General features: G+C 56.2%; 1 protein-coding gene and 1 pseudogene across 8 annotated transcripts in view; one reads left to right on the plus strand and one right to left on the minus strand.

Annotated features, from left to right (window-relative positions):
* The window catches only part of ARAP1 (ArfGAP with RhoGAP domain, ankyrin repeat and PH domain 1), a 43,100-nt gene extending 18,283 nt beyond the window's left edge, over positions 1-24,817 (plus strand). For 3 of the 8 annotated variants that reach the window (XM_058687870.1, XM_058687876.1, XM_058687877.1), the window contains exons 10-33: positions 2,125-2,324; positions 4,366-4,451; positions 5,618-5,800; positions 6,897-7,071; positions 8,157-8,378; positions 10,686-10,821; positions 11,092-11,194; positions 12,042-12,237; positions 12,509-12,560; positions 12,686-12,849; positions 12,997-13,209; positions 13,487-13,592; positions 14,027-14,174; positions 14,263-14,349; positions 14,437-14,505; positions 14,812-14,929; positions 16,290-16,403; positions 16,634-16,779; positions 17,305-17,337; positions 21,126-21,208; positions 21,958-22,008; positions 22,165-22,228; positions 23,750-23,899; positions 24,038-24,193. In XM_058687870.1, coding sequence (XP_058543853.1) covers positions 2,125-2,324; positions 4,366-4,451; positions 5,618-5,800; positions 6,897-7,071; positions 8,157-8,378; positions 10,686-10,821; positions 11,092-11,194; positions 12,042-12,237; positions 12,509-12,560; positions 12,686-12,849; positions 12,997-13,209; positions 13,487-13,592; positions 14,027-14,174; positions 14,263-14,349; positions 14,437-14,505; positions 14,812-14,929; positions 16,290-16,403; positions 16,634-16,779; positions 17,305-17,337; positions 21,126-21,208; positions 21,958-22,008; positions 22,165-22,228; positions 23,750-23,899; positions 24,038-24,082 — 2,944 coding nt within the window. In that variant the 3' untranslated portion in view covers positions 24,083-24,193. The other 5 variants (XM_058687871.1, XM_058687873.1, XM_058687874.1 and 2 more) reach the window with 5 other exon arrangements.
* On the minus strand, positions 1,075-1,533 carry LOC131487300 (small ribosomal subunit protein eS12-like; annotated as a pseudogene).
* Positions 24,818-26,020: the final 1,203 nt, after the last annotated feature.

Consider the following 26,020-nt stretch of genomic DNA (forward strand, 5'->3'; position numbering starts at 1 on the left):
GCCATGCATGACAGAATAGCACAGACTGGGGGACTGAAACAACAAAAGTTTATTTTCTCACAGTTCTGGAGGCTGGAAGTCTAAGGTCAAGGAGCCGTCAGTGTTAGTTTCTGGTGAGACCCCTCTTCCTGGTAGATGGCTACCTCCTCACTGTGTCCTCATGCGACTTTTCCTCTGTGCGCATGTAGAAAGAGAGTGAGCTATCTGGCACCCCTTCCTCTTTCTGTAAAGAAACCAATCTTACCAGGTTAGAGCCCCACTCTTAAGACATTATTTAACCTTAATTACCTCCCTCAAGGCCCTGTCTCCAGATGCAGTCACACTGGGGCCCACAGTTCGGTCCGTAACATTCTGGGTCCACCACTGGGTCACTGTGTGACCTGGGCAAATCGCTTGACCTCTCTGTGCCTTGGTTTCTTCCTCTGTAAGACCACGACAGTCTTTGTAAAGCCCTTACCTGACACGGTATGCAGTAATTGCTCTGTCAACACTAATGCCATCATGCCTCTGTCATCATTTCTTTTACCCTTAGCTCAGATCTCTTCTCCCCCAGGGACTTCCTCCTGAGCTCCACCTGTATGTCCAACAGTTTTGTGGATTCCTCCTCGACTCCCTGTACCTCCCAGGCCCGTATCTCCACCCATGGGAATGTCTACCTCTCCTGCTCAGCCCTGGGGACACCCGTCACAACCCCTGTCTTGCCCCCATCACTCTTTCACCTTTGTCTGGCGCCTCGCCTCTGTCCCTCCCCTTTTGTCCCAGGCCAGGGGGGCCTCTGGCAGTGGCTGTGGTGCTTCCTCATCCATTAGCTGACTGTCTACAACTGCCTGCAGGGCCTTTTCTTTTTGTTGAAAGCCAATTTTTTTTTTTAAACGTTTATTTATTTTTGGGACAGAGAGAGACAGAGCATGAACTGGGGAGGGGCAGAGAGAGAGGGAGACACAGAATCAGAAGCAGGCTCCAGGATCTGAACCATCAGCCCAGAGCCTGATGCGGGGCTCGAACTCACGGACCGCGAGATCGTGACCTGAGCTGAAGTCGGAAGCTCAACCGACTGAGCCACCCAAGCGCCCCGAAAGCCAATTTTTTATTTGTTTATTTCTTGCATTTGAAGTTCTCTTTGATGACATCATTGGCCTGAGATTCTTTGTTGTCATCCTTAACTACCATGCAACCGTGACCAGCCACCTTCCAGCGTTTTCCAGAAGCCTGCCTATTCACCTACTTTCTTGTTGTCATCAACCTTAATTAGGTTGATTTGGTGTTCGGCACCAAGGACCTCCACCCTCCTGACATATGTAGGCTGAGACAGTTGGACGTAAGAACACAAAGACGGGCTTAGTGCTTAGCTAAGGCCTTGGCAGCTTGCAGATTCCACATCTTAGGCCTTTGTGGATGAGCATGGTCTTCAGCCCCTCTTGTAAAGCAGCATTATAGCCTGTCACACCTCTAACAGCGATGCCTTTTTTGGCCATGGTGGTGGGTGATGGGGGTAGCCGAATCTTGAATGCATACATATGTGGTGTGGTGGCAGCAGGGAAATAAAAAACCAGAGGAAGACACCTCTGTATCCTCTCATACTGAAGGTGAAACCTCCACCCCACTGAAACTCTCCACTGCATCTCTGTTGTCCTCTGGGTGCACTTTGCCCTCTTCTGCCTGGCACAGGCTTGTCCCTGTATGTCTCCCAACCTCTTGTCTGCACGTCTGCCCATCCTGCCTACAGGTCCTGGAATGCCTGTGTGCCATCCCACCCCTTTGCACATGCTGTTCCCTTTGTCTAGAACTCCTTTCTGCCTCCTCTGGCTAAGCCCTTTTCATCTGTCACGTCTTAGCTCGGGCATTATTTTTTCCCCGGCAGCCTTTTCTAGTCTCTGGGTGGGGCAGAGGCAACTCTGGGCTCCCCCAGCTCCCGTGTATATTTCAAGTTCATAGTGTCCTTGCTTTTGTCCATGCCCACCTTCCCCACAGACCCAGGATGCCTCCCTCTTCTGGTTATGAGTGCTCAATGCCTTGTTCCCGCCACCGCCCCGCCCCCCCCCAAGGCTGTGCCTCCTCATGCTGCCTGCAAATCTCTCTGAGCCCTTTCCCACCAGCCCCCACCCCCCACTCCTGTGTCCCTAGCTTCTCGGCCGAATCGGAACTAGAGAAGGAGCAGTGGCTGGAGGCCATGCAGGGAGCCATTGCCGAGGCCCTGTCTACCCTGGAGGTGGCCGAGCGCATCTGGGCTGTGGCCCCCAACAGGTTCTGTGCCGACTGCGGGGCTGCCCAGCCTGACTGGGCCTCCATCAACCTCTGTGTCGTCATCTGCAAGCGCTGTGCAGGTGTGTGGGGCTGGGGCACCAGGCTGAAGCATGACAGGGCTGGTGTGTTGGGATGATAGGTGGCCCGTCTGGCTGGAGGGGCTGGACCCAAGACGGTATTCAGATCGTTGTTGATGAAGTTGTACCTGTATGCCAGGCCTTTCCCACTGTGATTAGCCCTCAGTCCTGAGATTGTAAGGCAGGGGTTAACTGCTCATGCCATGGCTAAGGACACTGAGGCACAGAGAGGGGAAATGGCTTGTTCAGGGTGGCCTGTCAAGTAAGTGTGGATTTGAGCCCAGGCCTGTTGGGGTCCAGCACCCTGTCACATCAGAGGAGTGGAAAGAAGTGAGACAGGAGGAGCTGGCAGGCCGTTGCAGGCAGAGGGAGGAGCTAGTGTTTCATCTGGAGGTGATGGGAGGCAGGAGTGGGAGGGAAATGGCCAGATCTGTGCCTCAGACTCTGGTTGGTGGGTGGAATCCGAGTTGGAAAGGTGAGACTGGAGACCAGCGGGGAGGCTGTTAATGGATCCATTAGAGAGAAGAACAGGCTAAGGGCTGGTCTGTGGAAGCGATGGAGAGCACTTGAGAGATGTGCAGGATCTGCAGGGTAAAGGTCTCAGGGACAGATCAGATGAGGAGGGTGAGAAAGAAAGACTGGAGCCTAAGATTGATTCATCTATTGAACCGGCATTTACTGGGGGTCCTTGGTATGCCAGACACTGTGAGGTATTGGGGATTTGGCCCTCCTGGGAGCTGATGGTGCCCAGGTGGCAGCTTTGGGCAGCTTGAGATGGGGATCTGGGGCGCGGGGGACAGTTCTGGGGAAGGCGCTGAGCTCAGTAAGAAGCCCTGAAGCCTGTGGGACATCTAGGGCAAAGGTCCAGGAGGCCTTGGGCTGTGAGGTCTGGGTGCAGGAAAGAAATGACTGGATTTAGAAAGGTGTCAGCTCACGGAGGCATATGGGTGACTGGAGTGGAAGAGGTGGTCCATGAGAGGTTGCAGAGGGCATGAGGCTGAAGCCAGAACCAGGCAGTGCTAGGCACTCCTAGAGCCCCAGCCTCCTCCCTACCCCGGGGTCCTTTGTGGGACCTATAGCTGAGCAAGGCTGCATTCCCTCCAGCCCCAACTGCCCCTGCCCTCTCATTCCACAGAGATTTACTAAGTGCTCACTATGTGCTAGACTTTATTCTAGGCACGGAGGCTAGACCCTAAAGCTGACAGTCAAGGTTCCTGCTCTCAGGCAGCTTACATTCTGTTGGGGAGAGGCAGAAAATACATACATGAACCAATAAAAACATCAGGTAATAAAGTGCTAGGCAGAGAATGTGTCTGTCAGGAAGCCCTCTCTGAAGAGATGACATGTCAGCTGAGATCTGGATGGGAGGAGGGAGCAGACCCTGGGGAGATGGGGGAAGAGAATCCAAGCAGAAAGAACTGTGAGTGCAAAGGCCCTGAGGCAGGAATGAGGTTGGTTGATAGGAAGAGGGAAGAGAGTATGGCCCAGGGGGATTGGGGTTGGGGAAAATTCTGAGATGAAGTTGAAGAAGCAGGTAGGGAATTCGTATCTAATTCTGGGGAGCCAAAGGAGGGTCTAAAGCAGGGATTTGTTGTAAGGAGATTTGCTTTTTAAAGAGATCACTCTGGGGGCACCTGGCTGGCTCAGTTTGTGTGTGACTCTTGATCTGGGAGGAGGAGGAGGGGGGTGGGAGAGTCATGAGTTCAAGCCCCATGTTGGGCATAGAGCTTACTTAAAAAAAAAAAAAAAAAAAAGATCAAAAACATCACCCTGGTTGGGTTGTGCAGAGAGTGGCCTGTGGGGGGTGACGGGGGGGGCGGTGGGGGCACTGCTGCAGGAGCCCAGATGACTTTACAGGGCTCAGTTCTGTGGTGCCAAGAGCAGGGGGATGCGTGGCTGGTTTCCAGAGTGGTGTGTGAGTGACCTCTCCCTGTATGCCCTGGATGGGCTCTATGGGGAGGCAAGGATGGGGGGAAGGTTAGTGCTTATATGAAGGAGAGAGCCCTAAAGACCCATGACCCTGAGTCTAGCCCTCTGTCTATAGGGGAGCACCGTGGCCTAGGCGCTGGGGTCTCCAAGGTGCGGAGCCTGAAGATGGACAGGAAGGTGTGGACGGAAACACTCATTGAGGTGGGGAGGCCTTGCCCGCCGCCTACATTTGGGGTCAGCTCCACTCAGCTACTGCCTGGGTCTCCCCCATCTCACAGACCCCGGCACCCTGGAGCTAGAAGAGACCTTGGGGATCATCTAGTGGGTGGGGATTTTGGAAAAGTTGATTTTTGGCAAAGTCAGAAAACTGGCCAGTGAGCTAAGAATGTTTCTACAGTTTTAAAGGGTTGTAAAAAAAAAAAAGGAACATGCCACAGAAACTGTCCTGCAGAGCCTAAAATGTTGTTTCATCTTCACTCACGTATGCCAGTGGGTGTGAGTATGTACGTTTGGGGGCATACTTACATGTGCATATGTGTCTGTGTACTTGGGGTTCCCAGGTACTGACACGTGTGGTGGTCACAGAGGAGAACCATGCAACGGGAGGCTGACCACACGGGCCTACCTGACAGCCCCAGCCACGCTTCAGTTTGGGTGTCTCATCTCCTGTGAGTTAGGGTTAGAATCCTCAGGTTAAACATGAGGACACTGAGGCTCAGGGAGAGAAAATGACTTGCCCGAAGTCAGAGTAAGTCGGTGGTGGTGGAGCCTGTTTCTGCTTTATTCTCTTCTGTGACCCAGCACCCCACACAGGGCCTGACAAGGAGGCAGGGTGGGGGGCCCAGGAAATGGCTGTGGAATGAATGATCAGCAGGATGAAGGGATTAATAGACTAGTCCCCTGGTTACTGGATTCTTGCATCTGCCCCCCAGCATTAGCCCCTGCTCCTCCTCCCCTGAGCCCAGAGAGGAATGTCAAGGACAGGAGAGGTTTCCAAAATCCCTACCCACTCCATTGGCTAACAGGTCAGCCGCCGCCCCCAACCCGTGACCCTTGCCCAGGCTGTGATAGCCTCAGGAATACAGAGTTCCAGATGTGGGACTGGGTGGGGGAAATAGTAAGGCCCCCAACCAGGCACCAGGCCTGGGGCGTCTACCTGGCAGACTGCCTCTCGTCCTGTCGTTGAGCTGAGGGACTAGGCTTGGGCTCACAGCCACCAGCAGGCCAGGCTGGCCCTCAGCTTCCCCGATTGGAAAGTGGGTAGGTGGCCTGGCTCTCCCAGCCCCTTGCCTGACAACCTCAAAGATTTTATAAGAACGGGCCTCTGGACATAGTCTGCCTCTCTAACCTCTTGCCCAAACCCACAGCTCTTCTTACAGCTGGGCAATGGCCCTGGGAACCGCTTCTGGGCAGCCAATGTACCCCCCAGTGAGGCTCTGCAGCCCAGCAGCAGCCCCAGTGCCCGGCGGCGCCACCTGGAGGCCAAATACCGTGAGGGCAAGTACCGCCGCTATCACCCGCTCTTTGGCAACCAGGAGGAACTGGACAAGGTCAGGGCACTGGGCCTCTGGGGCTCCTGGAGACCACCCACTTTCTTTCTGCTCCCCTCATTGCTCTCTGTGTTTCAACTCATCTTTTGCATCAGCTCAGAGCGATGAGCTTGGTATATAGGGAAACTGAGGCCCAGAGGGCAGAAGGACCCTGCCTGAGCCACAGGGAGAGTTGGAGCAAAGCAAGGAGGAGTCAGGCCTGACCCTTGGGCCAAGGCCACATCCCCAGCATCTGTCTGCCTCCCTCCCCTCTTGATTCCTCTGTCTCCCGAACCGTCCTGCTCCTTGTGAATCCTGCCAAAAGGAGTGAACTTGATGGGGATGCTATTTCCTGCCAGGCTCATGAAAAACAGCTGGCTGCTCTGACCCACCCCCCCGCCCCCATCCACACCCCACTCAAGATGAGGCCCCACATGGGCCCCAGGCCCTGACAGGCTGGGAGCCAAGCCCCGGGCCCTGGTCTGGCTCAGCCTGAGTGGGAGGTAGCCTGCTCCGAGGCAGGGGGATGCCACTGTGACCTCTGATTGGCCTTCAGCCCCTCCCCCAAAGCAGCCCCACCCAGGAAGGCTCAGTCTAGCTAGAAGCCCAGTGGGAGCCAGACCTCCACCTCCCAGGAACCCAGGCGTCCAGCCCCCAGCCCAGCCCAGTCTAGCCCGCCAGCTAGGAGGGGCAGCAACTCCCATTGGTTGAGAGGGCTGGGCAGGCAGTGAGGAATTCAAATGTGGGAGGAATTAGCTACAAAGCACCCCCCTCTGCCCTTCCACAAGGCAGAGGGAGCTTGAGATCCTCTAGAGAACAGGCTTGGCGGCTGACTGGATCCCAGGGGCTGCCAGCAGGGGTGAGCCCTGGGCCACTGGGATCCCCAGCCTCTGCAGGGCAGCCCCTACCTACCCTCCTAACCCCTTGGCCTTTCTCTTCCTCCCCCTTTCCTCTTTGGCTTTCTTCCTGCCTCTTTTCTCTTTCAACCTGAGGATGGGCCCCCAGACTTGGGTGACTCCTTCACTCCCTTCCTCTCTTCCCCCAGGCCCCTTTTCCCACTGTCCCCCTTACTCTGACTTAGGCTGACCCTCCCCTCCCTCTTCCTCCCTCCTCCCAGGCTCTGTGTGCTGCAGTCACTACCACAGACCTGGCTGAGACCCAAGCTCTCCTGGGCTGTGGGGCTGGAGTCAACTGCTTCTCAGGGGACCCTGAGGCCCCCACGCCCCTGGCTCTTGCCGAGCAGGCAGGGCAGGCGCTGCAGATGGAATTCCTACGGAACAACCGGACCACGGGTGAGTGGCTGATGGGACTGTCTACCTCGAGGGATGGGGCCTCCCTGCTGCCACCGTCTGGCCTTTTGAAAGCGGTGCTGGGTGGGGGTCGCCAGAAGCGGTGTATCACCCTGTGGGGTTAGATATGCGTACCACGTGGGCTGTGATAGCAGCTCCTTGAGGGGCCCTACAACAGCGTGTGACTTGGGGTCTGTTTGGGTTTGCATGTCAGTGTACATTTGTGCATCTGGCTTCCCCCTCGTACGTGTGTCCCTTTGTGTCTGTCTCTGCATCTCTTTCTGGATTTGTGGGTCCCGCCCAGACCTGCAGCAGGGCCTTCTGCCTGCCACCGTCTGGGCATCTCTGAGCTGCTGCAGATCTGTGTTTCCTCACACCTGGGGGTGTCGAGGGCTTTGGAGTTTGTGTGTGTACAGAGAGCTGAGTTGCTGTGTGGGGGTTGCATTTCTCTATGTGCAAGTGGCCCACAATGGCAGCCCTGTCTGCTGCTTTGTCTGGGTGGGGCTCTGTCACAGACTGGGGTTGGGGCCCATTTGGCTATCACTCTCCGGGTGAGTGAGGAGGGGATGGCGGGGGTGAGCCCTGCCGGTCATGGCCCAGGGCTGGCCTCTGGGGCCATATCCCAGGACTGAGGGTGGAGCTCAGCGGCCAGAGCTCGGCTCATGGCCACGGGTGGGTGGGGTGTGCTGGGCTGGAGCAAGCCCAGGTGTCCAGGGAGGCACAGGAGACCACCCAGCTGGCTTGAGCTTTGGGACCACTGGGAGCAGGACTGGAGCCGGGCTGCTTCCTTAGGCTTTGCATTGTCTGGGACAGACCTCCTTCTGGGGATTGTTAGTGAGTTTGCCAAGACCCCTCATTCTAGTGTGCTATCCCTGTGCCTCAACAGAGAGAGTGGGGTGGGTTGGGCTGGGGAGTTGGGGGGCTTCCTGGCAGGGAAGGTACTGGAGCTGGGCCTTGGAACTAGGGTGGAATTTGCACAAGCGGGAGGAGGTGGAGAATGACTTGGGCAAAGCCCTGGATGTGGCACTGAGACCCTGAAGGTGATAGAGGACTGGTGGCTTGAATGTAAGCTCGGATGCTCAACCCAGGCAGGGGCGAGGAGAGACACCCTGGGATGGTGAGCATGAGCAGCCGTTCCTCACCATACACCCCACCCCCCAACACCTTCCCTAAAGAGGTGCCTCGGCTGGATTCAGCGAAGCCTCTGGAAAAGCACTACTCAGTTGTCTTGCCGACTGTGAGCCACAATGGCTTCCTCTACAAGACTGCTTCTGCCGCCAAGCTGCTGCAGGACCGCCGTGCCCGGGAAGGTGGGTGCTTGGCCAGACCCCGTTCTTGCCATGGTGTTCTGGCATGGTGGCCGGGCCAGAGAAGCCAGGGCTGTCTGCACTGGTGACCAAGGAGGGTGCCAAGTATACTCTGGCAGAGTCACCCTAGAGGGCTTCCAGGATGTGGTCTCTAGTACATAGTAGATGCTTAATAAATGGGCCGATGGGGGTGGGAGGGGGCCTGGCACTGCGGAGCAAGTCACTGCTAGAGTGCCTTTAGGCTATAAAAGCCTTGATTGAGCGCCTGCTGGGTGCTGGGCCTCTGATAGTTAGAGCCAGACAGAGCTAAGCTCAGAGCTCCGCCCCTTCGTCCTCTCTGCCTTCCATTTGCTCCCCAGCTCTGAGTACAATCCGCAGTCCTTCCCATATCCCACAAGGACCTGCCAGTCAGCCCTCCCACCCTGTGACTTCTGACCCCACTCCCCTCACTCACTCTGCTCCAGCTTTACTGGCCTCCTTGCTGTTTCTCAGACATGTATATTTACTTCCACCAGGGCCTTTACATTTGCTCTGCCCCCTGCCCAAAATGATTTTCGCCAAAATATCTGCACGATCAGTCCCTCGCTTCAGTCGGATCTCTGTTTATTTTATTTTATTTTTAATGTTTTAATGTTTATTTATGTTTGAGAAAGAGAGAGCAAGAGTGGAAGGAGCAGAAAGAGGGAGACAGATTCCAAAGCAGGGGCTCCACGCTGACAGCAGTGAGCCCAATGAGGGGCTAGGACTCGCCAACCGTGAGATCATGACCTGAGCTGAAGTCAGATGTTTAACTGACTGAGCCACCCAGGTGCCCCGAGTCAGGTCTCTGTTTAAATGTTACTCCTTAGAGGGAGGCCTGGGTGACTCAGTCAGTTAAGCGTCCATCTTCGGCTCAGGTCACGGTCTCACAGTTCATGAGTTTGAGCCCCATACTGGGCTCTCTGCTGTCAGCGTGGAGCCCACTTCGGATCCTCTGTTTCCCTCTCGTTCTGCCCCTTCCCTGTTCACCCACACGCACGTGCGCTCTCTCACTCTCTCTCCCTCAAATAAACAAACATTAAAAAAGAAATGTTACTCCTTAGAGACTTCATCCATAACCATTTTACCCAAATTAGCATGCTCTATTTACTTTTACCCTAACTTCATGCCACTTATCTGACGTTAATTTGTCTGCGTATAGATGTTATCTATTGATTCTCTGTGCCACACTGGAATATAAGCTCCTCTCGGCCACCACTGTAGCCCCAGCACCTAGAACAGCTCCTAGCACAGTGGGCACTTGGCAGACATCACAGGATGAAGAGTGACCGAGGCAGGGCTGCTGCTTCTGGAGGGCCCCAGCCTGGGGGGCAGACTCTGGGACACACTGCCCTCAGAGGGCAGATGGCATATCCTCGCAGATAGGACAAGAGACAGTGTCTGCTTTGGGAACATTATTGAGACCATTGCTCCCTGCGTCCCTCAGCACACCTCTGTGACACCCTCTAATACCCAAAGAGATTTCTTTGGAACTCTGTGCTGTTCACCACCTCACTGCCCCTGGGGCACTGCCCCTCGTCTACCTCCTTCTGCCTGATAATGTCATTTATGTAACTGCTTGAGTCATCCTTTTTGCCCTGGATGCCAGGAAGCTCTGAGCCAATGTGAAGCTCAATGCTATGAACTATATAAGCCTGCGTGGCCTTGACATTCTGTTCTTTCTCCTGCCTTTCCTGGTCCAGATCCCCATTTCTGTTCCTTTATGGGATCTTGTCAGTTTTCTCAGTGCCATTATAGGAGGAAACATAGAGCAATGTGTGTCACTGGCAGGGGAGGGTGGGAGCATGGGGTGGGCACGGAAACTTTCTGTGACATATGGGCTGTTCTTAAAGGATGGAGGGTGTGGGTGGAGGAAACAAGGTGAGCAAAAGTGGGAAGGGCGAGGTATATGCCCAGAAGTGGTTCGAGAGGAGGGTAGGGGCAGACCCAGCAGGGCCTTGAATGCCAGTCTGAGGTGTATAGAATAAGGGGAGCATGGCAAAGTTTTGAGCACGGGAAGGATGGAGTCTGGTTTTACTTAGATCACTTTTGAATCTTGGAAGAAGCAAGTTGAGGCACCAATGAAGAAGTCACTGCAGTGGTTCAGGGGAGAGGCGTGGGCTGGGCTGGGGGCGGCAGGCTGCAGGGAGGAGGATGGAATCAGGGGAACTTGTGAGTTAGAACGAAGAGGACATGAGTCAGGTGGGAGTCGGGGCCCAGGGAGGATACAGAAGGGGTTTTCAGGGGAGGGCAGGGGCTCCCTCATGGCTCCCCTGCCCACCTTCTTCCCAGAGTTCAGCCGACGCTGGTGTGTCCTTAGCGACGGGGTCCTGAGCTACTATGAGAGTGAGCGGGCAGTGACCCCCAATGGCGAGATTCGGGCCAGTGAGATTGTGTGCCTGGCAGTGCCCCCTCCTGACACCCACGGGTGAGTATCCCTGGGGCAGAATCACAGACTCTTATTGCTGTGAGATCCAAGCCCCCGTTCAGGAGATAGGGAAACAGGCCCAGAGAGGGTCAGAACCTTCCCAGGGTCACAGAGCAAACCTGTGGGTCTCCGGAGGCCCCAGTTTAGGACTTTCCCATCCCTTCTTATAGGGCCAGGGAAAGGGCAGGGGGCAGGGGATGGTGGCAAGGCTGGGCAGGGTGGGTCATGGCTGGGTTGAGTGGGCCTGAATCCTGACCTGTGTATCTACAGCTTTGAGCACACCTTTGAGGTGTACACGGAGGGAGAGCGGCTGTACCTGTTTGGTCTGGAGAGTGCAGAGCTGGCTCGTGAGTGGGTCAAGTGCATTGCTAAGGTGGGCCTGAGTTAGTGGACAGGTGTGGGAAGTCTGACAGGGGCTGGGGTGGGATCTCCCGGCTGATCCCGTGTACCCCATCTCTCCTGCCTCATGAATGGAGGGAGCAGACATAGGGCAGGCTTCTGGGGCCAAGAGCCAGATATGTCAGCATCTGTAGCCCCCTAGGGGGGACGTCAAGAGACCGGTCTCAACCATGTGGAAGAAGGGCTGTGAGCTTTGCACTCCACAGGTGCTCAATACAATAATGTATAACAGCCATGTTAGGATAGATAGTGCTGACTCCAGGAAGAGTGAGCATCTTGTTCAGGAGCAAAGAGGCAGGGAGGCTGCAGAGCTCTGTCCTGGGGATTAGAGCCAGGTGCCCTCTGGGTCCCCCTGTGCTGTGAGGGCCTGTGACTCTTATTTACTCGGTCGCTGATCAGTCATCTGTGAGCCTCCTTGACGGTTAGTCCTCTGAGCTCTGGGAACCCAGATGAACCAGTCTTGGTCCTGGCTCTTCAATAGCTCCTTTGCTGATGGGGGAGACAGCTGGGTCCCTGACAGCAAGAATACTGTGGTCAGTGCCGCAATAGAGGGCAGAAAAGGGGCATCCCTGAAGGTGTCTGGGAACATTTTCCTGAGGAGGGAACATGAGAATGCGTATGAGTGGGGCATGATACCTGAGTTTATTTACTGTGCTAGGTCCTGCCCAGGGGAAGAGAGGAGGCAGCAAGGTGGGAAATGGGTATATGCCTACAAGCCAAAGAGCCTGGGGCAAGGGGTGGGGGAGGGGGGAGGCCAGCATTGCTGTTGGCTGATGCGGTCTCTTTGGCCACCTCCCCTTTTCCTCTGGCCTCCCCATCAGGCTTTCATACCTCCCCTGGCTGAAGATCTGCTGGTCCGGGATTTTGAGCGGCTTGGGCGCCTACCCTACAAAGCTGGCCTGAGCCTACAGCGGGCCCAGGAGGGCTGGTTCTCCCTCACTGGCTCCGAGCTCCGTGCTGTCTTCCCAGAGGGGCCCTGCGAGGAGCCGCTCCAACTTCGGAAACTGCAGGAGCTTTGTGCGTGGACCTAGACCTGGGCCCCCAACTTCCAGGGCACCCTATCCTGGGCTCCCAGGCCCCCAGCCCTTCCCTGGAAGTCTGAACTCTACCCTGGCCTGGCCAGAAGGAGCCAGCCTGCCCTCTTATGTCCTCTCCTGCCCTTGGGGTGTATCTCAGCGACTCCATGTATTGGTGGGTGGGTCCCAGGGATGTATGTGCCCAGAGAACCTCAGGAGGGAGTCGGTTGGGGACCATGAACAAGGCCTTACCTCGACCGGCCCCTCCACAGCCGTCCAAGGGGACAGCGAGAACCAAGTGCTGGTGCTGGTGGAGCGAAGGAGGTGAGCCCTGGCCTCCCTGGGGGGCTCTGAGAAGCCCGCGGCAGTCTGACAGGCTTGGGAGGGGTAGGGCAGGTGTAGGCTCCCAAGTGACTGACTATCCCCCCCCCCCCCCCACACACACCCAGGACGCTGTACATCCAGGGGGAGCGGCGGCTGGACTTCACAGGCTGGCTGGGGGCCATCCAGAAAGCAGCGGCCAGCTCCGGGGACACGTTGTCGGAGCAGCAGCTCGGAGACTCAGATATCCCAGTGATCGTCTACCGCTGTATAGACTACATCACGCAGTGTGGTGAGCCCCGCCCCTGTAACACAGGCCCCGCCCAGGGAGGCTGACCTCTTGCCTCTCCCCCACCACCGGCCAAACCCCGCCTTCCCAGGATCCCTCTGACCTTAGCTGCGAGGCCCCGCCCCCGGCTCAGTGCCACCCCCTCTGCAGGCCTGACTTCTGAGGGCATCTACCGCAAGTGTGGGCAGACATCAAAGACTCAGCGGCTGCTGGAGAGTCTGCGGCAGGACGCTCGGTCTGTGCGCCTCAAGGAGGGCGAGCAGCATGTAGACGATGTCTCCTCAGCACTCAAGCGCTTCCTGCGAGACCTGCCCGATGGTCTCTTCACTCGCGCCCAGCGCCTAGCCTGGCTAGAGGCCTCAGGTGGGCCCTGTAGTCCTTGCCAGCCTGAGACCCAGGCTAGTGCTGCTGACTTGTCCACTCCTATCTCCAAATTCCCACCCCTCCCCTTCCCATCCAATGAGGCATGCCCCAGGGGATAAGCACCCCGTCTCCCTTACTCCCTCTGCTTCTCCTTCCCTTGTCACTCTATACAGGAAGTGCTATTCACCTAGGAGGAAAGGCAGAGCAGCCAGAAGGGTGGGACAGGGGAGGTGGTTATGGGGGGCCTCCTGACCTGATCTATTTCCCCCCCACCCAGAGATTGAGGATGAGGAGGAGAAAGTCTCCAGATACAGAGAGCTCTTGGCACATCTGCCTCCAGTCAACCGAGCCACAGTGAAGGCCCTTATCAGCCACCTGTACTGGTGAGGAACATTATTATTGTATGGCTCTGGGGGATTGGGGTGGAAAAGATTCTTCTACTCCTTCCTGGCTGACTGCCCTCCCCACAGAACCAGGTAGGCCTGGGAACTGAATGTGGACTTTTGATGTGCCCTTATCTTGGACCCTTTGTCTCCCAACTTACTTCCTGCAGGGTGGGAGAATAGAGGTGGTTTTACCTGGGACCCAGGGGACCTTGGCCAGATATCCCAGCTTCCCAGCTCTGTTCCTCCCCCAGGACCTACGGCATGGCCAGAAAGACTATTCCCATCTCCCCTTAACTGGTGGTTCACTCTGACCAGGACTTTCCCTGGCCTCCCTCCAGGAGCCAGTTGTGGACCTGCCTGAAATTGGGAAGGTGAAGTGGGGAGGTTCTGGGCTGGGCTATTCACTTAGGGCTCTGTCTTCCCCTGTCCAGCGTCCAGTGCTTCTCAGACACAAACCAGATGAACACGCACAACCTGGCTATTGTGTTTGGACCCACGCTCTTCCAGACAGATGGGCAGGACTACAAGGCTGGCCGTGTGGTAGAAGACCTCATCGGCCACTATGTGGTGGTGTTTAGCGTGCGTCCCCCGCCAGTGGGCAGTGGAGGGCAGGGACGGGCCCCTTGGGTGGCAGTGATCATCTGTCCCTGTGTCTTTCTCCTCCCAGGTGGATGAGGAAGAGCTGAGGAAGCAGCGGGAAGAGATCACTGCCATTGTGAAGATGCGTGTGGCTGGCACTGCCAGCGGGACCCAGGTGAAAGACTGGGCCTGGGGTAGGGTGCTCGGGATAGCTGCCTGCACCCACTTTCCCTGCCTCTAGCTGAGCCCTGTCTTTTCACAGCATGCCGGTGACTTCATCTGCACAGTGTACCTGGAGGAGAAGAAGGCGGAAACCGAGCAGCATATCAAGGTGAGAGCTAGGGACCTAGGAGCCAGAGGACCAGAGAAGTCAGGCTGGGCCAGGCACAGGCTCAGGTGACCAGGGGAGCAGGGCTTCTATCCCAAGGGGAGCGCTGGTTTGGAACCTGTGTCTGGCTGGTGCCAGGGCCTGTCTCTTTGCCTTCTCCCCAGACGGTGGTCATCGGGACCACTTAGAGACACCCTCCTAGTATCCCAGGACCCGAAGGGTGGGCTCGGCCCCTGGATCACAGCAAGGTTGTGGGAGAGCAAGGGCAGGAACAGGGTAGGCTGACCTCTTCCTCCTTGGCCACTGCAGATCCCAGCAGCCATGACAGCCGAGGAGCTCACCCTAGAGATCCTGGATCGCAGGAATGTGGGCATCAGGGAGAGGGACTACTGGACCTGCTTTGAGGTCAATGAGAGGGAGGAGGCAGGTAGGTGGCCACCAGGATTTGTGCAGGGTATGGTGTGGCCTGTACTTGCCTGAGCTGCTGCCCCAGTCTGTCCTACCCTACCCCACAGCGTGGCAACAGTGGTGGTCAAGGGAGTCTTGGATGATAGATGCTGCTTCCACACTGTCACCTCCATGATGGTGGTGGTGGCATGGTGGGGGGCCGGGGGGAGTCGAGGTGATGGCTATAATGTGGCTGATGGGAAGGAGGTTGATGTTATCAACTGTGACGGTGCTTTCTCAGTGTCAGTGAGAATGGTGTTCTTGCGAGGGTGGCGATGCTGAATTTGATAATGGGATTGATGGTGAAGGGGGCAATAGGTGGTGATGACCGTGCAAGAGGGGTCAGGCAGGGTAGGGGGGTGGTGTTTGTAAGGGTGGTTGTGACGGTGTTGTGAGGGAACCTTGGTGGTAAAGACAGTGATAAAGGCATTTTAGGATGAAGGGTGGTCTTAATGGCAGTGGACAATGAGGGTGTATCTGTCCATTTGTTTTACTGTTATTTGTTGAGTGCCAGACACACAGCCCCTCCCCTTCATGGGGGTAAGTCTTGCATGGAATAGACATTAATCCTGTGGCCACAGCAATAAACATACAACCGAGGCTGTGATAACTGCCTTGAGTGGCCACTAGAGCTTGTAACAGGGTCTCTGGCTACAGAGTCCCTACACTAGGAGGTGAAGAGTAGGAGTTGCTTGGTGAAGGGGGAGAAAAGCGTCTCCAGGCAGTGGGAGCGGCACAGGCAGAGGCCCTGTGGTGACCATGGACATCACCCTTTTGAGGAGCTAGAGATAAGGGCAGTGAGGGGGCTGTGTCACGGGGTGGGACTGAAGACAGAGGCAGAGGCGGCCACCCAGCCCGACAACAACGCAAGGCCCCTGAAGGGCTAGTGACTGGGAGTTTGGAGAGGTTGCTACTTGCCGCTGGGTAGGGAGAGGTGAGGAGGGGAATGAGAGCACATGCAGGAGACCCCTCGGAGGGCCACGGTATTAGTCCAAGGACAGATGGTAACAGGGGCCAGCGTGGCAACGATGATGGACAGAAGTAAAGAGATTTAACATATGGAGGGAAGAGGGGGAGGAAGCTGTGTTTCTGGCTTGAATGGCTCGGCAGGTGGTGTTTTCCCCAACGAGGACACGGGGAAGATCACTGGCTTCGGTTGGAACAGCTTTGGTCCCAGCCAGTTGTGTCAGACCTGAAGCTTGAGCGTGGAAAGGGTAGTCCTGATGGTGATGTGTTGTGGCGCTGGTAGGTGGCGGGAGTGGTGCTCACGGACGTGTAGGTGATATGTGGGTGTGCCAGCCCTCGGTCCCTCAGTAACAGCGGGTGTGACCTCCCCCCAGAGCGCCCCCTGCACTTTGCGGAGAAGGTGCTGCCCATCCTGCACGGGCTGGGCACGGACAGCTACCTGGTGGTGAAGAAGCACCAGTCCATGGAGGCCATGCTGCTGTACCTGGGTAGGTGGTGTGCCTGGGTGGGTGGCGCCTGCAGGGCTGGACAGGCTGGTGGGTCCTTCCATTTGAAGCCCGGGCAGGAGCAGCTCGGGCAGAGGGTGCCATGTGGGCAGGCCTCTTTGGTGGCTGGGGCAGGCTGGGGCAGTTTCCTTCATCCTGGGATGCTCCCCTGGGTGTCTGTATCCATGGGCAGGGGGTTGGTGCAGCCCACGCCCACTCCGGTCTTCCCCCAGCCAGCCACGTAGGCGACACCAAGCACGGCATGATGAAGTTCCGTGAGGACCGTAGCCTCCTGGGCCTGGGCCTGCCCTCAGGTGGCTTTCACGACCGATACTTCATCCTCAACAGCAGCTGCCTGCGGCTCTACAAGGAGGTCCGGGTAAGTGCCCCAGGGGGTCGTGCCCTGCAATGAGCATCTGTACCCAAGTGTGCTCACACACCCATTCACAAACATTCGCCAGTGTCTGCCAGTGGGAGCAACCCCATCACGGGGTCTTGGGGTGGCACAGTGGTGGAGGAGAGCTATAGACTCTCAGGAATCTTCTGCTGTGGCCCTCGGTGGCCGCTCTTCTGTGTCCTGTAGCCCCACTAGGCGCTAGTCTCTGGTGCCATCACGTCAGGCTCATGTTGTCTCACCTGCGCCTGTGTCTTGTCACGGCACCCACAAGAACATGCTATGTGGTGACAGCCCCCGCCGTGGCCCATGCACATCTTGTCACTTCACAGGTTGTACCTCCTCCATGCCCACTCTGTCCACATGCCAGGTGGCCTCCCAGGTCTTGGCACCCTGCCCCCAACATCTTCTGCACATACCTGCCACATCCCACCATGCACCACCACACACATTGTCCTGGCTCTGGACCCGGACCTCCTTCTTCCATAACTCTGATCCTCTATCAAACAGAGCCAGAGGCCATGGAGCGGGGCCCCTGAGACCGTGAGTAGCTGTGGGCCAACTGCTAGCTGCCTTACACCACCTGGGGGCCAAGTGAGCCTGGCGGGAGCCTGGGAACACAGCCAGAGCTCTTCGCTACCTTCAGGCATGGTTCCCTGCCCTCTTGCCTATCGGCACTGGCTCCCGTCTTTGGGCTTGTGTCCTGGGCTCCTGTCCTTCACCCCCACCCATGAAGAGGTGGTCCTTCATGGGTGGGGAGTCCTTTTCCCAAGAAGGTTGAGCCCCCATCAGTATGATGCTTTACAGTTTTCCAAAAGACTAGGTGTGGAGGCTGTGGAGCCAGTATCAGAGGCCCCTAGGTTTGAATTAGAGCTCTGACCCTCATCTCCTGCCACCCCTGGAGCCATCCTTGTCCCAACCATGGAGAGAGTTTCAAGACTATCAGAATGCCCATGCTACTACCCTGATCCTAAAATGCTGGGGTGAGGGGCGCCTGGGTGGCGCAGTCGGTTAAGCGTCCGACTTCAGCCAGGTCACGATCTCGTGGTCCGTGAGTTCGAGCCCCGCGTCAGGCTCTGGGCTGATGGCTCGGAGCCTGGAGCCTGTTTCCGATTCTGTGTCTCCCTCTCTCTCTGACCCTCCCCCGTTCATGCTCTGTCTCTCTCTGTCCCAAAAATAAATAAAAAACGTTGAAAAAAAAATTTTTTTTTAAAATGCTGGGGTGAGACTAAATGGGCTTGTGGTATAGTTCACCTGTGGTAGGAGTTCCTGCTCAGCCTCCCTGGCTGGTTGCCAATCCTTACATGCACACTTCTGGGAGAGGGGAGCTTATCCACTCCTCCCTTGGGACTGCCCTATCCCTAGAGGGATAGTTTTGCCGGGAGAAGGCCCTTGCTCAAGTTCAGCTGAGAACCTGCCACCTGGGATGCCCCTGTGGGTTCCAGCGATGTCTTAGGGGCCACAGAGCATAGATGCGCTGTAGTAATGGGCAGCAGAAATGTATTTCCAATCCAAGGGTCTAACCGGATCTCCCATAGCTATTCCCACCAGTGATTCCAGCCCTTCCTGTCCCTTGCCTCTCCTGAGGACACTGGGCAGGCCTAGCTGTCATGGAGGGAGCAGAGCAGATAGACCAGGATCCTCACCTCCCTCTCTTTGCACATTATACCTCTACTAACGCAGCCTGGGCTCCTACAGATCCTCGTAGGCAGTGCCTCCTCTTCTCTTTTGCCTCCCTCTATGATTACTTACTTCTGGGCCTGTTCACCCCTCCACTCAGTCTCCCTTGGTTCTGGGATGTTATTTCCCTGATGCCCTCCTTATGATGGTACTTGGAGCGGAGCAAGACCATCATTGTGGGCAGAGAGGAAGGAGGGTGGCTGAGGCACCTGAAAAAGCAGCTGCTGATCCCTTAGCATGGAGGGGAAATGGCACGAGAACTAGAGAAAGGAAAAAGATCTAATGTTTAAGTGAGCCAGGTTTGGTGCCCAGCCCTCCACATACTAGGACATGTCCTCCCACTAGCGTCCTCCGGAGGAGGGATATTATCCCCATTTCACAGGTGAGAAAACAGGCTTCAGTGCCTTGCCTAAGGCCATCTCTAGGTAGCCCCATCAGAGCTCAAGCTCTTTATTCCTTGAAGTACAGGAAACAGGGACTCTTTGGTGGAGCTGATCAGTGCTGCTCTCTGAATGGCAGCCACACCTCTGCCCTGACAGTAGCCCCAGGAGGGTGTGGTTTGGCTACTGAGGTGTTGGTAATTCCGGCATTTGCTATTTTATGGAGGAACAGAACAGAATATTTGAAATTGGGACAACACCCAGCAATTCAGGATATGCGAATACCCAGGCCAAGGCCTGGGCATCTTCCATTGTTAAAGACCTTGAAGCACCTGGGAAAGGCACATTGTAGAACAGTCTTGGCTCCAGCAGAGGTCTTTGAGCATCAAGGGGTGAATTTTATTCTTTCCAGTGACCTCATACCTCAGCAATGCTGGAAACATGAGTTCTTTGATTAGAAACGAAGTCCTGTGTTGTCTGATGTACCCCTCGCTCCCCAAATCTCCCCCTCAACCTCCCTGTCTCAGCCATACTCCTGTCACACACGTGCTGCGCATACACCACACACACCAGAGCCTCAGGGAGTGGAGGCCTGAGGATTGTTTTTTCGAATGTTCAGGGAGCCACAGCCTGGTTTGAATTCCTTGATTCCCACAATTCTCTCCACGCCCTGACTGGAACCGTTGTTTCTGTCACACCCACGAGCCTGTTCCTTCCACTGTCAACTCATCTACCCCTTGCTTCTAGTTCTCCCTCCCTGGCACCCACAGCTCAACTTCCTCCGAGCCCTCAGCCTGCTTTCCATTCCCTCAGCCTGCTGCCTTCCGTACTTGCAACATGGTTTTTCCCCACGTCCTTTCTTCTGTCGTGCCCAGAGCCTGCTGTTTTCATGTCTACAGCCTAATTTCTTTTGCAACCTCTGTCTCAAGTCTTTCCATCTCCACTACCTGGTTCCTTCCACCCTGCAGTCTAACTTCTTCAGCACTCTCAGCCTTGCTTCTTTCCTGCTGGCTTGGAGGTTTCTTTCTTGTATTTGCCCACCCCTTATTTACAGCCCGGTTTCCTCCCTGTCCACAGCCCAGTTTCTTCCAGGCCCCCTTGGGCACTTGGTCCTCAGGGAGGATCAGGGCAAAAGCAAGGTGAAAGGTCTCTAGTAAGCCCTCTTAAACCACATTCCCTATGACAGCACCCAAGTCTCCACTTATCTAGGCAGCTCATCCTTTTGCAGCCTCACAGGGAGTCTACCAATCCCTGAAACTTTCCATCTCCCTTTCCATCCCTTAGTCCCTTCTTTTTGTTCCTGCTAAGGAGCCATGCCTGGGGGTGGCTAGGAGTAATGGTGGGAATAGGGTGGAGGTGGCTCAAACTTTGACCCCCAGTTTTGGTTGTAAGTGAGTCCCCCTCCCCTACCATCCATCCTGGTGCCCTACTGGTGCCGGGAGCCTGGTGGGGGCAGGGCTTCGAGCAGGTGGCTCCCAGAACAGAAGAAAGGCTCATTAGCTTGACTTCCAATTAGCCTTTACCTTGGGGGTCATTGCTCCCATACCTCTGCCTCGGAGCCAGCCTGTTCCTTCCAACCCCAGACCCATATGCAGAGGTGGGGGCCAGAGGTGAGCATGTCAGTGATCTGGTGCCCCTCCCCAGTACATCGGTCTCTTGCTTCCTGACCTAGACCACTGGAAAGTTCTTCCTTTGGTCTACCAAACAGCAGTTCTGCTTCAGCTTGAGTCATTAGCCTTCCCCTCGTGGAACCAAAGAGCTAGTAATTGCTGACCCCACAGGTCTTCTGTTCACACGGTCAACCCTGGAGCCTCCGTGGGGTGGAGAGGGGTGAGGAATCTATAACCGGAGACAAACAGACCCAAGCAGCCAACCGAGGCTCTCAGATCATACACGCTCATTCAGTTTGGTGCCAGAGGGCGAGGTGCGGACTTCTCCCTCCATAGACAATCTGATTCAGCTGATGCTACAAGTCAGTTCTCCAGTTTGTAGGGCAGCAGGAAGGGACTGAAAATCACTCCCTGGTTGTCCTGCTGGAACGGCTGCCTCGGGGACTGAGGGTTGACTGTCTGATGCTGCTGCAGGGATTGAAGCCTGGGGGGAGTGGGGCGGTTAGTTGGGCTGGATTGTGAACAGGAAGGGCTTTGTCAGGAGGTTCCCTGTGCTGGGATGCAAATGGGGGCTGGGAAAAGGGAGGAGAGAGGTACTCAGTCACCCCAATTCCCGCCCTGACCGACTGAAGTGTCATCCCTCTGCCTGCCCCCACCCCAGAGTCACCGGCCTGAGAAGGAGTGGCCCGTCAGGAGTCTCAAAGTCTACCTGGGAGTGAAGAAGAAACTCCGGCCACCCACCTGGTTAGCCGGGGCTGGGGCCTGGGAGAGTTCAGAACAGATTGGGGTGGGGGCGGGGGGGGGGTTGCGGCACAGTGGGGGCTTTGAACTTGACAGGGGTTGATACCATGGTTCTGAAGGTGTGGTCTCCCAGACCAGCAGCCTCAGCATTACCTGGAAACATGTTAGCAGCCCACATCTTGGTCCCACCCCAGACCTGCTGAGTCACGGATCCTAGGGGGTAGGGCCCGCAGTCTGTATGGTAACAAGCCATTTAGGCGACTCTGATGTTTGCTCATGTTTGAGAACCACTGGCCTTGATTGAAATCCTGTCGCTGACTACCTCAGGGATCTTCCTGTGCCTCACTTCCCACATGTGTAGAATGTGGAAAATAATGGTGCACCTGTTTCAAAGGGTGGTTGTGGTATGCTTTTAAGTGGAAAAGTGATGCATAGCCACTATTATTGTTGTTAATTACAGCCACCAGACTTGGTTTTCTGACTTTCTCCTCTCATCTGCTGGCTGTGCCTAGCTGTCTCTCAGAGACTAGGGCAGGCCCGGATGGGGTGGCATGGGTATAGGGAGCCAAGGGCCTGGGAGGCTGGTGTGAGCTGTGATAGGAAGAGGCTGTGGCCAGAATGTGCCGTGCTTGCAAGAAGGCCCTGAACTGTGCCCCTCGGCTCTGGCCCAGGCTTCTGGGCTCCGTCCCGGGCACCTGGGCTGGGAGGCCTCTGTGGGCTGGCAAGTGACTCCATCTGCCCCTCCTCTGCAGCTGGGGCTTCACAGTGGTGCACGAGACAGAGAAACATGAGAAGCAGCAGTGGTGAGTAAGGGCCCTGGCCTGAGACCCCAGGTTGGGAGAGATGGTTGCATGTTCCCTTTGGTTGGGTCCCTTTATTGTCCATATATGCGCCCTGCCTGGAGAGCCAGGCGGGCTGCTCAGCCTTGGCAGTGTCCAGATCCGTGCCCTGCCCCACAGGTACCTCTGCTGTGAGACACAGATGGAGCTCCGGGAGTGGTTTGCCACCTTCCTCTTTGTGCAGGTACCAGCTCAGGGTGGGGTCCCGTGAGGCTTCCATTATGGAGAATGGGTATGTTTGCTTCACTACATAGGGCATCAATTGCATCAAGGAGATTTTGAGTTGCTTTTAATTCTTTTCTTCACTCAGCAAACCCTCCCTAGAGTCCACTTTGGTGCAACCCCAAGCCAGGCATGCTAGAGACAGAGTGCAGACCCCTGCCCTCAGGCACTCCCCATGTAGAAAGGAAAACAGACCTTGAAGTTGCCTGTTAAATAGCCCAATGTGGTCAGTGTATGGAGATAGAGAAAAGCCCAGGGACCCTACCCGCTGCAGGTGGTGCGTGTGGAGGGAAGGCAGCAGGGAGGGGGTGTCATAGGAGCTGAGTCTGAGGATGAGGAAGCCTTCATCAAACAAAGGCGGTTGGAGGTGGGGGGGAGGGGGCAGGTCGGGGAGGCTTCTAGGCAGAAGGAACAGTTTATTGAAAGGCATGGCAACAGAACCACAGATTGCCCAGTGGGGTGTAAAGAGAAGCCAGGAGTACCAGAAGCTGACACTGGAAAGAGATTCAGGAGCCAGATCTGAAAGAGCCTTGAAGGCCATGCCAAGGGAGCTGAACTTGACCTAGTCAGCAGTTTTCAGGGAGAGTTTTAAGCAAGAAAGTGGTGTGCAAGTTTGCGTCTGAGAGGGCTCGTTCTAGATGTAGCGTGCAGGGGAGGACAGGCTGAAGGAGTGAGGTGGCTGCCGCAGTGGGCCAGGTGGGAACAGGCTAGGAGGGGCTTGGAGCCAGAGCAGGGCTGGGGTGAGGGGTTGGGAGTGGGAGGGGTTGGACTTAAGCCACAGATTTTATTTTTTTTATTTATTTATTTTTTTTTTTAATTTTTTTTTTTTTCAACTTTTTTTTTTTTTTTTTTTTTTTTTGGGACAGAGAGAGACAGAGCATGAACGGGGGAGGGTCAAAGAGAGAGGGAGACACAGAATCGGAAACAGGCTCCAGGCTCCGAGCCATCAGCCCAGAGCCTGACGCGGGGCTCGAACTCACGGACCGCGAGATCGTGACCTGGCTGAAGTCGGAAGCTTAACCGACTGCGCCACCCAGGCGCCCCAAGCCACAGATTTTAAACGAGAGCTCAGAATTGTTTAGGGAAAAGGCTGACAGAACTGTGCCAGGACTGTGGGCTGAGTTCTTTTAGCCCTGAGCTTCCTGGTAGTCAAGCCTAAAGGGAAACAGGCAGATTCTATAGTTTTGTCGGTTCCTGGTGAAAGAAAGCACACACATGTTCCTCTAGAACTGTTTTCTTGGTGCTGCATTCTTGGAGCAGTTTGTTTGTGGACCTGGAGGTGGGGGTTGTTGAGTAACATAACTGGCTGGGTTCTGCCAGGGATACAGTCATGTTCTCCTAACAGCTGCTTCTCATATCAACTGGGATCAAAGCTGAGAGGGTCACCTCAGATCATAGCTGGAGGCGTTTCTGGGAAGGGTGGGTGGATCTGGAGCTGAGTGTCTGGGTGAGCTGAGTGTCCTCCTCTTCCCCTGCTCCCCAGCATGACGGCCTGGTGTGGCCCTCGGAGCCCTCCCGTGTATCTCGGGCAGTGCCTGAGGTCCGGCTGGGCAGTGTTTCGTTGATCCCTCTGCGCGGCAGTGAGAACGAAATGCGAAGGAGTGTGGCCGCCTTTGCTGCGGACCCCCTTTCTGTGAGTAGTTTTCCATCCCTATGGGCAGAGCCCTGGGACCTGGCTGCTGCCCGCCTCCCACCTGACTCACCCGATTGCCGCCTGGCCCCCTCCCTCCAGCCTCCTAGCAGTCCTGACGGGCTCTTTTGGTTCATGTAGCTCTCAGGAGCCCCCTCTCTACCTGGCCCTGGGGACCCCGGCTGACCTGAGCACTCCCAAGCCAGCACTACAGAGCAGCTGCAGAAGCTTCAGCAGGGCCGCTGGTCCCTGTGAACCTTCACAAAGTGCTTATGGAATCTGGGCTTCTGTACCTTCCCACAGCTCCTCCGCAACGTCTGAGCGCAGAAGCCAGCCCCTGGCTCTGAGACTCTGCCGCCCTGAAGCCTTCCTGTTCAGACACCCTCGTGCCCTGCGTGCCTGGTGTGAACCAGCAGGGGATGCATGAGGAAGCCGCACCCCACATCCCACATCCTGGTTGCAGCATGGGGTTCCCTCGCCAGGAAGTGGGGGGCAGCAGGGTCTGCCTGAGGAGGACCCCTCATCTGTTGTCTGGGTGCTTCTCCTGGCCTGGCCTGCTCCCCCCTCCAGGGTCACCCACCCTGAGTTTGAGGGGTTAGAGAGGTGGGATGTGCATTGTTCAGAAACTCTGGAGGACCACCATCCTTGGAGAGGCTCAAAGCCCTGGGGCCCCCGCTGGAAGGGAGCCCACCCTCTTGTCACAAACTCCAGAACAGCAAAAAGTGGATGCTCTAAAGGAACACTCAGCTGGGATAGGGAGGGAGCTCTTGGGTAAGTTTCTCTATAGCCTAGAACTGGGGCTGGGGGACTTTAGGAGCCTCCTCTGGTCTAGGCTGACTGGGAGGGCCCAGGCTGCCTGGTGCCCCTTCCCCACTTTGGGGGCCTTTTGATAATATAAATATATCTGTATATTTTATCCTACGGTGCTGAAGCCTGTGATTGGTTGGGGGTTTCAGGTGTTCCAGTGTAGGAGGGGACAGGAGTTCAGGAGGCCCAGAGGTGAGTGCCTAGTACCCTGAAGTTGGGGGGGGGCGTGGGCCCTGTTCTTTCCAGGCTCTGAGCTGTTTAGCCACTCCCTCCTGCCCCAGGCAGAGCCCCGGCCCAGCTCCATGCCACCCCAGTGCATGCCTGTGCAGTCAGGGTGGGGAATACCGGTCCTGACCCTGGCCAGGACAGACCCCAGCTGGACCGAGCTCCTTTCCCTGCTGTAGTCTAGAGTCTGGGCCGGGGCCTGGGTGTGGCATGTGAGTGACCCAGGGCAGCCCCTCACCAGCCCCTCTGAAACACGAGGTCACAAAGTCACAGGAGCTTTATTAAATTAGGGAGAAGAGCCTCGGGTGTCCCTTTATCCCTGTGCATGTCCCTCCGGAGGAGGGCCCTGCCTTGCACCAGGAAGCTGTCCTCACTGGGCACTGCCTGGTTGTCTCCTCCAGGAAGACAAGGCCCTGGCAAGTGGGGGAGATAACGAGCTGTTCAGAGACCTATTTGGGACTCCCTGGGAAGGTGCCAGACACCACATTCCTGCCTCTGCCTAGAGCCTCATTAACGGCCTCTCTCCAGGGGCCCGGCAGGCAGACAGGCTGACCTCCCAGCCTTAGCTTCAGCCAGTGGGGCTGGGCAAACAGGGTGGAGATGGGTCACATGATCTCTGATTCATGTGATCCAGCCCTGGGGAGGCCTGTGTATATGGATAGGGTCTTGGGGTCCTGGATTCCAGGTTCCTTGTTCCTGTGTCTTGAGAAGGGGAGGTGGATGCCAGACTGGAATGGGTTTTCTGGTCAGTTTCACAGGCTGGGGCTAAGCCTCTGGAGTCTCCCACTCTTATCCTGCCCTAACCGGGCTGCTCCAGGCCAGGCTGACAGATTGAATGACCATTCTGCCTGCCTGCAGCTAGGCCAAGACTGTTGTCCAAGTGCTCACGGGCTGGAATTCTTCCCAGGATCTGACTTCAGACTGACCAGCTAGTTCTGAGGTGCAGAGAGAGGGTGGGTGAGACTTAGAAGTGCCCCATGCTAGGCTGCCAGTGTCACTGACAGGCTCAGGGACTGGCTGCAGTGACTGAATTGGGCCACCAGGGGGCAGCCGTGGATAGCTCAATGTGGCTGGTCCCAGGACAGGTTCTGG

Source organism: Neofelis nebulosa, chromosome 10 (assembly GCF_028018385.1).
Source record: "Neofelis nebulosa isolate mNeoNeb1 chromosome 10, mNeoNeb1.pri, whole genome shotgun sequence".
Lineage (NCBI taxonomy): Eukaryota > Metazoa > Chordata > Mammalia > Carnivora > Felidae > Neofelis > Neofelis nebulosa.